The sequence below is a fragment of the Parasteatoda tepidariorum genome, chromosome 1 (assembly GCF_043381705.1).
Source record: "Parasteatoda tepidariorum isolate YZ-2023 chromosome 1, CAS_Ptep_4.0, whole genome shotgun sequence".
NCBI lineage: Eukaryota > Metazoa > Arthropoda > Arachnida > Araneae > Theridiidae > Parasteatoda > Parasteatoda tepidariorum.
In genome coordinates this window covers 5,888,064-5,900,318 of record NC_092204.1, presented here as the reverse complement: position 1 = coordinate 5,900,318, position 12,255 = coordinate 5,888,064, and the positions used below count along the sequence as shown (strand labels likewise).

The 12,255-nt window shown below is 29.9% G+C and overlaps 1 protein-coding gene across 1 annotated transcript in view; it reads right to left on the bottom strand.

The window, feature by feature from the left end:
- Positions 1–1,936: 1,936 nt before the first annotated feature.
- Positions 1,937–12,255, bottom strand: part of LOC107449946 (proteolipid protein 2) — a 14,015-nt gene continuing 3,696 nt past the window's right edge. Inside the window, exons 2-4 of the mRNA XM_016065633.3 lie at positions 7,792–7,968; positions 3,877–3,987; positions 1,937–2,177 (exon numbers count right to left, since the gene is read on the bottom strand). Of these exons, the coding sequence (XP_015921119.1) occupies positions 2,079–2,177; positions 3,877–3,987; positions 7,792–7,968 (387 nt within the window). The 3' untranslated portion in view covers positions 1,937–2,078. The remainder of the gene's footprint in view (positions 2,178–3,876; positions 3,988–7,791; positions 7,969–12,255) is intronic.

Sequence of the window (12,255 nt, the reverse complement as noted above, 5' to 3'; positions counted from 1 at the left end):
ATTCATACACTCAACTTCAAATACATTTTTTTTTTACATTTGTAGTTTATGACACTTGATGTTAATACAGTTTTTTTCAAAAATTAATTCATTAATTAATTATAGTTTCATATAGGAGAAAAAATTGTAATTAATCAATAAAAAGTAGCTAAAATAGAATTTTTCTTTGCTGACACAATTAGGAATTGACCTCAAAAAAAAAGTTTTTTATATTACAGTACAGAACCCGTTATCCGGAAATCGGAAAACCAAAAAACCGGAACGAAGTTCGATAAATTTTCCCGCCATTTTTTAAAAAATTTTTTTTTTTTTTCTTCATAAGATTTTAGGATTTTTCTTTCTTTTTGGAAAGATGTTTACCTTACTATCATTTTGGAAATAATCATTAGTGTATTACTTCGTTTTTTCTTTTTTTTAAAATTATTTCCAAATATAATTTTTTTAAGTTGGGTTTAACAATAAAAAAAACGGCTTTTTGTAGCGATTCAGAAAACCGGAAAAATCAGTTATCCGGAATAGTGATGGTCCCGATCGTTCCGGATAATCGCGGTTCTCTACTGTACTTGTTTATTTGATGGTAAATTCATGCATAGTTTTATTATTATATATCTATATAGAATTCTGTTGTATTTTTAAACTTTAAAAATGTGTTCTGATTAGAATTTAACATGGAGCATAGCGTTTTTAAAAAGTGCTTAAGGGTGCTTATTTTCGATTTTATTTTTTTAAATGTCCGTAAAGGTGCTTTTTTAATGGGGTGTTTTTAAAAATTGCTTAATTTTCCCTTTTCAAAAATAAGATTTTTTCTTTACCATGGCGATTTTCGCCGGGAATTATGCAAAAGCGGGCTTTTCACATTGTTCTATTCAACGTTTTCACTATTCATTCAACCACAATCTATTTCGGTGTCTATAGTAGTGTATGAAAGCGCCAATCATTTTACCTGTTTGATGTAATACTGGCGAGTCTGCTGAGCTGGATTCGGTGAGATTCTTGCTCTCTCATGTGCAATGCTGCTGCATTTTGTGCAAGATATTCTCAATTTCAGGCTTCATTTTCCACCCTCTGATATCGAACCGAAAAACCTCTTTATCTTTTTTTATAATGGCTAATGTAATCAAGAAAAGAGTTCTTTGTTAGAAACTGGTTATTCGTGTAACGTCTTTGAAACTTATTTTGCATTTTGTTCATTTATGTAGTGCTTAAAAATACTTTTTGACTGCTTAAAAATATTTTTTGAGAACTTAAAAAGTACTAGAAAGGTGCTTATTTTTTGTGGAAAAATTTGGCTATGCACCCTGTAAATGTGAATTTGTATATAGGAGACATCCTTATCTATTCTTTTTTTTGTATGTATTTTTTTTTAATTTATTTCTTCAATTATTGTTATAATATAATGTGTTATTTTAATTAAAAACGCTCTTAACTTAAATCGAACATAAAAATGTTAGAAATTTAGTAAAGTGTTTACTTTACAACCACCAACTCTGAATGCTTGTACAAGTAAGTCNTAATCGCCAAGTCTTGAAAACTTCCGGGCAGTGGCCCACGAGAAACTATAACAAAAAAACATCGCAGAAAGGGACCAACTACTCGTAAGGTTTAACCCACCCCCTGTCAAACAATTACATGTATTTTTTTTATTTTTTTTTTTTAATGAAAGTATAAAATCTATTTGGCAACTTGGCGATTGTAGTTGGCGCGACAGATCACGATAGGGAAATATCTTCTTTTTTTTAAAGAAATAACGAGTTTAAGAATATTTTATTGAATGCTTATTTTTTGTTTAAGCAGGAATATTGTCTTATTCGATGCAGGTGGAATTTATTTTCTTGCAACTCTGTTATGGGTGAATTATAGGAATGAATTTTGTTATTCGAGATTTTGTTAAAATCTAATTTTAATTATGTCACTCTTTTCAAATTGACAAAAAAAAAACTTTTTTCATAATGTATTTCTTTAAAGAAAACAACGAATTTAAAACAAATGAGTTGCATTTTACAAATAAAAAGTAATCAATTTTTTAGTTAAAAACACATTAAATAAATTTTCACAAAATAAAAGTCTTGTAACATTCATCAAACTCCATCTGATTTGGGGGCTGTTTCTGATTTGAAAACTTTATAGCCAAAGAGTGCCAACAGTCCGACATCAATTGTGCCCAAAATTCCAAAAAGCTGAAATAATAAAGAACACTTACTAGAATTAAAAAGAAATTCAATAAAATGTTTAAATCTGAAAGTTAGTAATCGGTGAAGATTTACAAAGAAATGCACAATTTTTATTTGTCAACAATATTTCATAGTATTTGTAATTCAATTTTTATTAAAAAGTGAATTTTTTATTTTTAGAAAAAAGTAGCCAGTTTGTTTTTTATCGATATTGATACCGATAATTAATTCCAATTTATCTGTGTGTAATAATAAAATGAGTTTGTCTGCGGAAAGTTTTCTTATTTTTTGAACTAGAAAAAACTACTTTTTAATATAAAAATTTTAGAAATTTATATAGTTTGTGAATAATTTTACAAAATTTTATGATTATCACTTTTATATACGTTTAAGTCTGTCTTAAAAAACCATTTAATGGCATTTTTTGAACTTGTTACAATTCGAACTCAACGATTTCAATTAAACAAAATACAAGTATTATGTTTTAAGATTATAATTGTAGTTAGTAGTTATCACCCATTGGAAAATGGGTGTTGTTTTGGGTTTGATGGCATGCGCACCTTATTTGGACGTCATCACACTTTTCAACTGTGTTGAAGAGTAATAGTAAACAATGTGCATGCGTTACTATGGCTACCGCTGCTGTTTGATAATTTTTTTAGAATTCTTTTTTAAATATTGTCTTAAATTAAAACTTTAAAACTAACTGGACAACTTTGATCAAATTCAAAACCATAATCTGAAAAATATAATTGCATAATTCATTAAAAATCAGGCTAACATAAGCATTAATAAAAAATCAAATAAAATTTTTAAAAAAGCAGATGATAATTTTGGAATTTCTTTTAGTAGATTTGTTTAGAGATAAGAGGGCAAATCAATTGATGCAGCTTTTGCAACCAATGACAATTTTTGTTTATGAAAGTCTGTTAAGGAAGAAAAAGCAACATTTGACCAATGGGTAACCAGTGATTGTATAATCACAATTTTCTTCTTTTCGTAATTATATTTTATTTAGTTTATGCACAATATTTTTTTTTAATTATTATGAATATTTCTCAACACTTTGCTTGCAGTCATAAATTTTGCATTATTTTAATTTACTAGGAGTGTCTGTCTCCTTGCTCCGCTCACTAACTTCCCGCCGCTCATTCATCTAAGTTTATTATTTTTCAAGTCGATATTTTTAAAAAAACATTTGTTTCTTTTCATATATAAAATGTATAATAATTATTAGCTTATGAAAGAAAATTTTGTTAGCATGTTAATCTCAACAAAATGAACGATTATTTGGATATGAAAAATAATCACCTTCGAAAAAAGAAAAAAAAACTACGAAAAATCTACACAAGGCGAAGAAATGCAAGAGAAATAATTTTACTTGTTAACAATATATAACAATAACCTATATTATATAACAGTTTAAATTGGAAACAATTTAATCTCTCTTCAGTCTCATATTTTTAAAAAAATTTCGATGCGAGGATAATTATTCAGCATTCAGAAATATCGCATTTATCGTAAAGGATGTGTCCTGATGAAAACCTTTACGTTTTCCCATTAAAAGTTTTTCTATTTTATTTTATTATTTTCGTGTATATTTATAAATTATTATATTTTCTTGTGTGTGTATATATTCCGAGCTACTAAGACTTTCCTATGTTTCAATAAATAATTCTACCCTGTTGCATTAGAAGATACTCACCGTAGCAAAAATTCTGGCCACTTGTCCAGCTCTACAGGTCCCGATTGTGATGATTATCAATATGGTGGCTACAAGGTACAGAACAGTAAACAGAACATCATTGACGAACACCTGAAATAAATCCTGTTTTATTTTGCACAAAACATTTTTATTGGTGGGGATTTTAAACTTTTCAAGAAATCATCGTCTGTTAAAGTTTTTACCGCTTGTATTATCGTACCTAATAAGATATCCCATTTTGAACTGTTTCTGCTTTAGTAGTATAGTAGTTGTCCTGATATTTTTGATTCTCTTGATGAAAAATATTCTGTTCCAAATTTTTAGCTTTATATCCTAGTTTTTGCGCATCATCTACACATATTATTCCATTTTCTGCGAATACAAATGCGGATAGTTGATTTGAAGACTCAAAAGATTTGGATTTTCGGTTTAAAATCTTTTTAATTATCAATGCTAGTTAAAATCGCGAAATTCCATTATTCAACTTTAGAGACCGTCCACTAATTATATTCATAATTCAAATAGATGTAAAGAGTTGCCAAAAAAAACAGAGATCTGAATAACTAATGATCGGATCTTCACGTTCTAGAACTCTATCTTAATGGCTCGAAAGGGGACCTCAAATATGCTAATTAGTTAGTGCAGACGATTTTTTTTTTCTCTAAATAAACACACATTTTCGATGGTTTCAGATTTCTGACCCCCAAAATATGGTCCCCATAGCTTTGTCAGAAGAGGGCTCCGAAGTTTGAACCTCTTGATGTTAATTTTACCTCTTGCGTGTTTCTTCATGTCTCGAGAATTTTTAAATGAATTGAAAAATTTTTGCTCACAGTTATAAAATTTGTTTACCCCATGATAATTCCTCGAAAAAAAAGTGACTTTTAGTAATTATTTTATTTAATGATGGTCGAAAAAATTTTGAAATATGAGGTGCGCAATTTTTTGCATCACTTTAAAAAACATAATTTTAAATGGCAAAATACAAAATTTGAGCAAAATCGGTCGAATAGATCCGGAGAAATTGAATTTCAAAAGAGTTAGATATTTAAAATTCGATTTCTCAGGAACTATTCGACCGATTTTGCTCAAATTTTGTATTTTGCCATGTAAGACTACCCACTTTAAAATGATGTAATATTTTACTTACCTTACAATTCGAAATTCTTTTTGACCATTATAAATAAAATAATGAATATTTCTTAAAAGTTATTTTTTGCTGAGAATTATCTTACAACAGTGTGCAAAATTCGTTTTCAATTCGCTTAAAAAGTTCTCGAGATATAACAGAATACGTAAAGATTAACATTAAGGGCCCAAACTTAGGAGAGCTCTCCTGTGGGGACTATGTATCCCAGATTGCGGCTACCCTCTACATTTTGGATGTCAGAAATACGAAGCCGTCGAAAAAAAAGGTATATGTTTATTCAGAGAAAGTGCATTTTTGTGGCCGATTTCAAAACTTAAAATATCCTCTGCACTTATAAATTACCATATTTGACGTTATCCCCTCGAGCTATTCAGATTGTGTCCTAGAACGTGAAGATCCGATCATTAGATAAATTGTTCCGGGTGGTCCGTTTTTCTTCTATGTTTTTTTTGCACATTGTACACGCAGAATTCGTTAAACCTTTTGGAAATTTTAGAGGAGCCCATTTAACTATTATAGTATTGTCAAATTTTCATGGTGATGAATTCAGGGGGCATACGCTTATTTATTATTCTCTGTTAATGCAGTAACAAATATTGTAGAGTGTTTTGTATTTTCAAAGAAATTATCCACCCGATGTTAAAAAAATTATAAATTCCAATCATTTACAAATTTAGATAAATTTTGACTAGTCTAAATATTAACTAGTTGATACCGCTATTTTTTAATACAAAACTATAAACATTTTCTATGAACATTGATTTCAAACTATGAATTATTTTTTAGTGGTCTATTTATAAAAAGTGTTAAAACATTCTGTTCTAAATAAAGTAATTCTAAAATTTAAAAAAAAAAAATTATTATTCTTTTGCATTAAAATTTGTCTTTACTATGCTTAAGTAGAACGAATTATACTCTCTTTATTTACTTTATCGTTTGTCTTTCTTAAAAGTACTCTGTCATATGTCTACTGTTCCAAATAGCGTCCTGACTTTTTCGAAAAACTTATTGAGCCAAGATTCATGAATTTTAGCTTAATAAGGGCCCGAGTTATTTTGCGGTAACATTTACTAATATCTCACTTTTACTAAAAGTATTTCTTTGTTCTAATGATCGAAGAATTATTTCTTACGCTTAAATTGTTATAAAGAAAAGCTTATAATAACATTTTTATCTAACCAATTTCCCATTCTTTATTTTGTAGTTTAATTTTGAAATATTTAATTTATGAACGGTTCTTTTCAATATGCGCGATATTTTGGTATTTTCTCTGAAGGTAATTTTCATCGGTTTTCTTACATGAGAACACTTTATAATGTCTTTACAGTCAAATTATTAAACGCACTATAAGATTCTATGTAAAATCTTAATTATCAGGTGATAACTATACAGCTTTATTGCTTTTACGCGGTTTGCACTTGTTTACGTTCGCGTATCAATTGGTTAACATTGTAGTGCCATACGTTAAAAATAAATACTAATGGGAAGTATATGAAAAATCTCCTGAATAAAAACCCATATGTTTAAATATAAAAGTATTGCATATAAATTTGTGCAAAACATGCAATTACTAGACACTAATGAATAGTCTATATATATGTAATGTATCGTGTAATTTATCCAATCGTTGAATTTATATTATAAATCGTCTAATTTAACCGATTGATATACGAACGTAAATAAGTGCAAAACGGTTTGAGATGCGTAAAAACAATAAAGCTGTTTAGTATCACCTGATAATTAGCAGTTGACAACAATCTTAGACAACTGACCTTGGAAAACTTGAGCCACAATCCTAACAATGCCATTAAATTTTTTACTGGCGGTAGTAAAATTGACAATCTTGCTGGCAGTGGCATTTATATCGAAACGCCTCGAGCTAATTTGACTCTTTCTCAACGTAATCCTAATCACTGCTCTGTCTTCAGAAGTGAATTGATTACAATAGACCTGGGACCAGAAGCTATTCTATCCGAAGAGGATTATGGTGACCTATGGATCTTGTCTGACCAACACCTCCTAGAAGTATGAAGGCCTCAGCACGGATCAATTTAGTGGTCCGATGTGACGAAGTTAACTGCGCAGTTGATGAAAAATAAGAAAGATGTCATTACGTTCGGGGTACTAAGCTGCGCAGTGGTTGAAAATACGGCGTATGTCATTACGTTTGGACTACTAAAGGATATTTATGGTAACCCGTGCAGAGGCCTACTCTTTTCTAGGAGGTGTTGGTCTGACAGCCGTAGTTCTCTCCACCATCTTAGTAATTGGCCTCTTGTGGGCGACAGGATCAACACCCTTATCCTGCTTAAATTAAAGCTCATTTCACTTAATCACGATGCTCATTTGCAATGGGTACCGTCCCATGTGAATCTCCACGGGAATGATATTCTTGCTAAGGAGGGTTGCAGGATTGCAACAACTCCCTCTTCCACACTTACTTTTTTGGAGTTATGCTCTCTGGAAAAATCAAAAATCTCGGAGGAGTGGAAAACACCCTCAACCCATAATTGGTACAAGGGATCAAAACCGGGTTGGTCCCTTGACTTCCCGTGTGACAGACGTACCCGGACTGTTCTATCAAGGCTTGCTAGCGGTCACATCAAGTGACCAAGATGAGACCGCTAGCAAGCCTTGCTTTTCTTTTTATAGTGCGTTTAATAATTTGACCAGGGACCGTCGACACCGTGTTTTCGAAAGTGAGTATGAATCAAAGGTCTCGAGACACAGTTTGAACTGTTGCAAGAAATAAAAGAGAGACTTACACACATGAAGCAGTTGATGAAAGTGATGGCTTTGTCTATTCTGAAGAGATAAAAGATGATGAAAATGACTGCCAGAATGAGAGTAGTCGTCACCACAAAGTTGTAGAATCTGTACATATCCCAGTGGCCGCAATAATTTCCATTACTTATGCAGATAATACCACACACCCCTATCACCTATCAAGTAAATATTTCATTTTGGAATAATCAAGACTCTTCATTTTAAACTGAATGATTATTTGTTTTGTCTATTCTCCATGCATCTATAGAGACATAACCATTGTTGAAAATTCCCTGATACCCCTTAACGGACAAATATTGAAACATTCACTTAAGAACTTTTTCTCCTCCAGTGTGGTGTAGCCTAGAATTTGTTGAGAACAACTTACAACTTTTTTCATCTGTAAATAGCTTTCCAGTTTATTTTATTGTTATTTAATATAATTCTTAAATGTCTTTGTTCAAAGTATTTTTCAGTATAGGTATTGATTTAGTTATCTACAACCACAAATACGCGGAAGAGAATACTGTGTGAAGGAAGACTGATAGATTGGACCCGAAACAAGGTAAGATTCCTTGTTGAAATATAATTTGAATCTTTAGAAGTCTTTATTTTTGTGTTATGGTGGTAAACCATCAAGCAATGTTTGATTTGTGATGGACTAATATGAACCATCATATTTTGATTTGTGCCATCATGTTGGTTTCAGTAAGATTTTTGATGGTCACCATCATACAACAAATTTCTATCTATTTTTGATGGCCCAACAAATTTCCATTATTACAAAATGGAAAATATTGGTTTTGTGTTACGATGGTAAACCATCAAGCAATGTTTGATTTTTGATGAACCAATATGAACTATCATATTTTGATGGCTGATGTTGTTTTACCATTATGACGGTCAACCAATAAGTTACGTTTTTTATTGTTGGACCAACAACAGCCGTCAAAATATGATGGAATATGCTGTATGGCTATTTTGATGGTCTCTACAATCCTAACCACTGAATAAAATTTTAAGAAAAACATAGTAATGTTAATCTCAATATCCTCGTCTATTGTTATTAAACGTTACTAGTATTTACATACAGTGCACAAAATAAAAAAGCGGACACACTGAATAATATCTGATCTAGTTATTGGTTCTTTACATTCTCGGACCCATTCTTAATGATTCGGGGGGGGGTGACATCAAATATGCTAATTAAATAGTGCAGACACAAAAACGTACTTTCTCTGAATAAACATACCTTTTTATGATGGATTCAAATTTCTAACCCTCAAAATATAGGGGGAGACCGCAATCTAGGAAATATGGTCCCAATATTTTCGCCGCGAGGGCCGTTTTAGAGTTTGGACCCCTTAATGTTTTTTTTTTTTACTTTTTGCGTATTTCGCTTTGTATCGAGAACTTCTAAAACGAATTGAAAAAAATTTGGACACAATTATAAATTCATTTATTCAAAGATAATCCCATGCAAAATATAATTTTTAGTAGATATTTACCATTTTGTAATATTTTTTATTTAATATTAGCCGAAAAAGTTTTGAATCGTAAGGTATATAATGTTTTACATTGTTTTAAAGAATATAATTTTACCTGGTAAAATACAAAATTTAAGTAAAATCGGTCTAATAGTTCCTGAGAAATCCAATTTTCAAAAAATCGTATTTTAAAAATTTGATTTTTCAGGAACTATTAGACCAATTTCATTCTAAGTTTGTAATTTGCTATGTAAAATTATATTCTTTAAAATGATGTTTACCTTTCAATTCAAAAATTTTCACCTAATATTAAATAAAGTAATACAATTTATTAAAAGTTATTTTTTGCATAGAATTATACTTAGATAAATGAATTTTATAATTGTGTGTAAAAAGTTTTCAATTAGTTTTTAAACTTCTTTAGATATGGTGAAATACACAAAAAGTAAAATTTACATTAAGGGGTCCAAACTTTGGAGTGCTCATCTGACTAAACTATTGGAACCAAATTTTTCAAATTGCTGCTACCCCCTATATTTTGGGGGTCAGAACTCTTAATCTGTTGGGGAAAAAAGACATGTTTAAACAGAGAAAGTAATTTTTTGTTTCTGATTTCGTAACTTACAATATCGTCTGAATTAAATAGCATATTTGAGGTCACCCCCTCGAACCCCTAAGATTGAGTCCTGGAATGTGAAGATCCGATCATTTAATAAAAAATTAATTAGGGTGGTCCGTTTTATTTTTGCTTTCTTTTTTTGCGCAATTGTACACTAACAATATATTTAATAAGTTTTAAAAGCACTTGAAATTAAATAATTTTAAAATCCCCTGTGGAATAATTTTTTCTAGCTATCTGCGACAAAACTCTCTAGCACTAATACCTTTCTGTAAGATACTTTTAATACTAACAAACATAGCTGTTACAAATTTAAAATGACGATAGCGCTGCGTTTACAAAAAAAAACTATATAATTTTTTTTTTAATAAAACATGTAATATTTTTTTATTCTAATATCATGGGTGTAATAACATTTTGTGGGAAGGAACACACAAATTATTTCCTTCTTCGCATTTTGTAAATAATTATCACAGTAAAAAATATAATTAAAAATCATGAAATCCGTAGTAGAAAATTGCCGAAAAAAAGATCAACGACGAAATCACGCGAATCATGCTCCTCAATTACGTGTTTCCTTTCGAGATTACGTTGTATAAATAGTATCGCATAAAAAATATCGAATTTAAAAACTATGGAGAAATCAAAAGCAATATCTGCCAAAAATTCGATAGAATTATTGCCGTAAAGAGTAAATACTCAAATGCGCGATTTGAATTTTCCACATTGTGTGAAATACATCGGGATATTTAAAATCCACGTGAAAATCAATATCAATAACTGCCGAAAATACAATCGAAACATTACATTGATTTACGATTCTATCGTCGTAAATTAAACGCTTCAAAAAAGTATTTTTTTTTTTTTTTTTTACTTTTCAAAAGAAAAATCTTTTTGCAAGAACTCTGTAACGTTCTGCGACAATGTCGCCGTGTCGCTGCGATTCTACAGCGGGGTTTAAAATAAGGGAAGTTTTAAAACTACAGTGAAACGTGTTCCTTGAACAGCATGTTGTTTTACGTTAAAATTGACGTTTGAGTTTTAAAATTACAGCACGTCACTTTTACCCACTTTTAATCTCTTTTTTTATTCATTACTTTATTTGGAAAATAAAACAATACTATGCATATAATACACTTTCATTATTTCTCAGATAAAACCTTCATCATCCATGAAATAAAATTTTTAAAAAAAATCATAACCTTAAAAATATGCTCATAAATTATATTGCATAAAAAATATTTTCGACCCAGTGCATTAATGCTTTCAAAAACAACAGTTGATTTAAAACAATGCACTTTTTTTAGAAAAAAAATCAACCTGAATTTTAAACAAGTAATTAATATCATACACAAAAATTTAATTTTCTTAAATTTGTTTCTTCTGTTCTCTTCTTTCACGGCTGTTCAAGAGTAACAGTGCGCATGCGTTGTCATTGTGCGCTTTGGTATGGTGACAGCTGCTGTTTGATAATTATCAGAATTCTTTTTTAACTTTAAGTTCATTATGCATAGATATTTTTGGCGAGTTTACTCTTGAATTCAATTGTCCCACTATGTAAGAGTAAACTCGCGCATGCGCATCATTGTTTACTGTTACTCTTAACAACGGCTTTGTCAAATTTTCTTTAAATCAAATTTCTTCTGTCAAACACTTTTAACCATTAACTTTTACTTACAGCGAAGTTAATTGCCGTAAATTTATTTTTTTAACACGCATATTGTTATCATATTTACAGTTAATTTAGTTATTATTAATTAATTCAGTACTATAATTAACAGTTACGTTTTAATAAATTTTCTTACTAAAAATGCTGTGTTCGCAGCTAAAAAACAAATGTTTATAATAAACCAACTTTACGATTTTTCTTTCTTCTTTAAGTAATTAAACCTATTTTATTAGAGAACGCTAGGCAACAAATACAGTCCCTGGCCAAACTATTCGACCCGCTGTACGATTCTATGTAAAATCTTAATTATCAGGTCTTACTTTATACAGCTTTATTGTTTTTACGCGATTGAATAAATTAGACGATATATTATATAAACATAGAATATTTATTATATTAGTATATTATAATAATTAGACCAAATTATTACACCCACTGTAGTTTTTTAATAATTACGTGTTTTGCACGAGTTTGTATGCAATAATTTTATATTTAAACATACTTGCAGGGCCGGATTAACCTATAGGCACACTAGGCACGTGCCTAGGGCCTACGAAAAACTTGGGAGAAAAAAATTTGTTGACAAAAATAATTTAGCTTTAAAAACAACAAGTGTATTTTGCACAAAATTATGAAGATACAAATAAAAATATAATATTTTTCGGTAATAAATTATTTTGCAGAATCT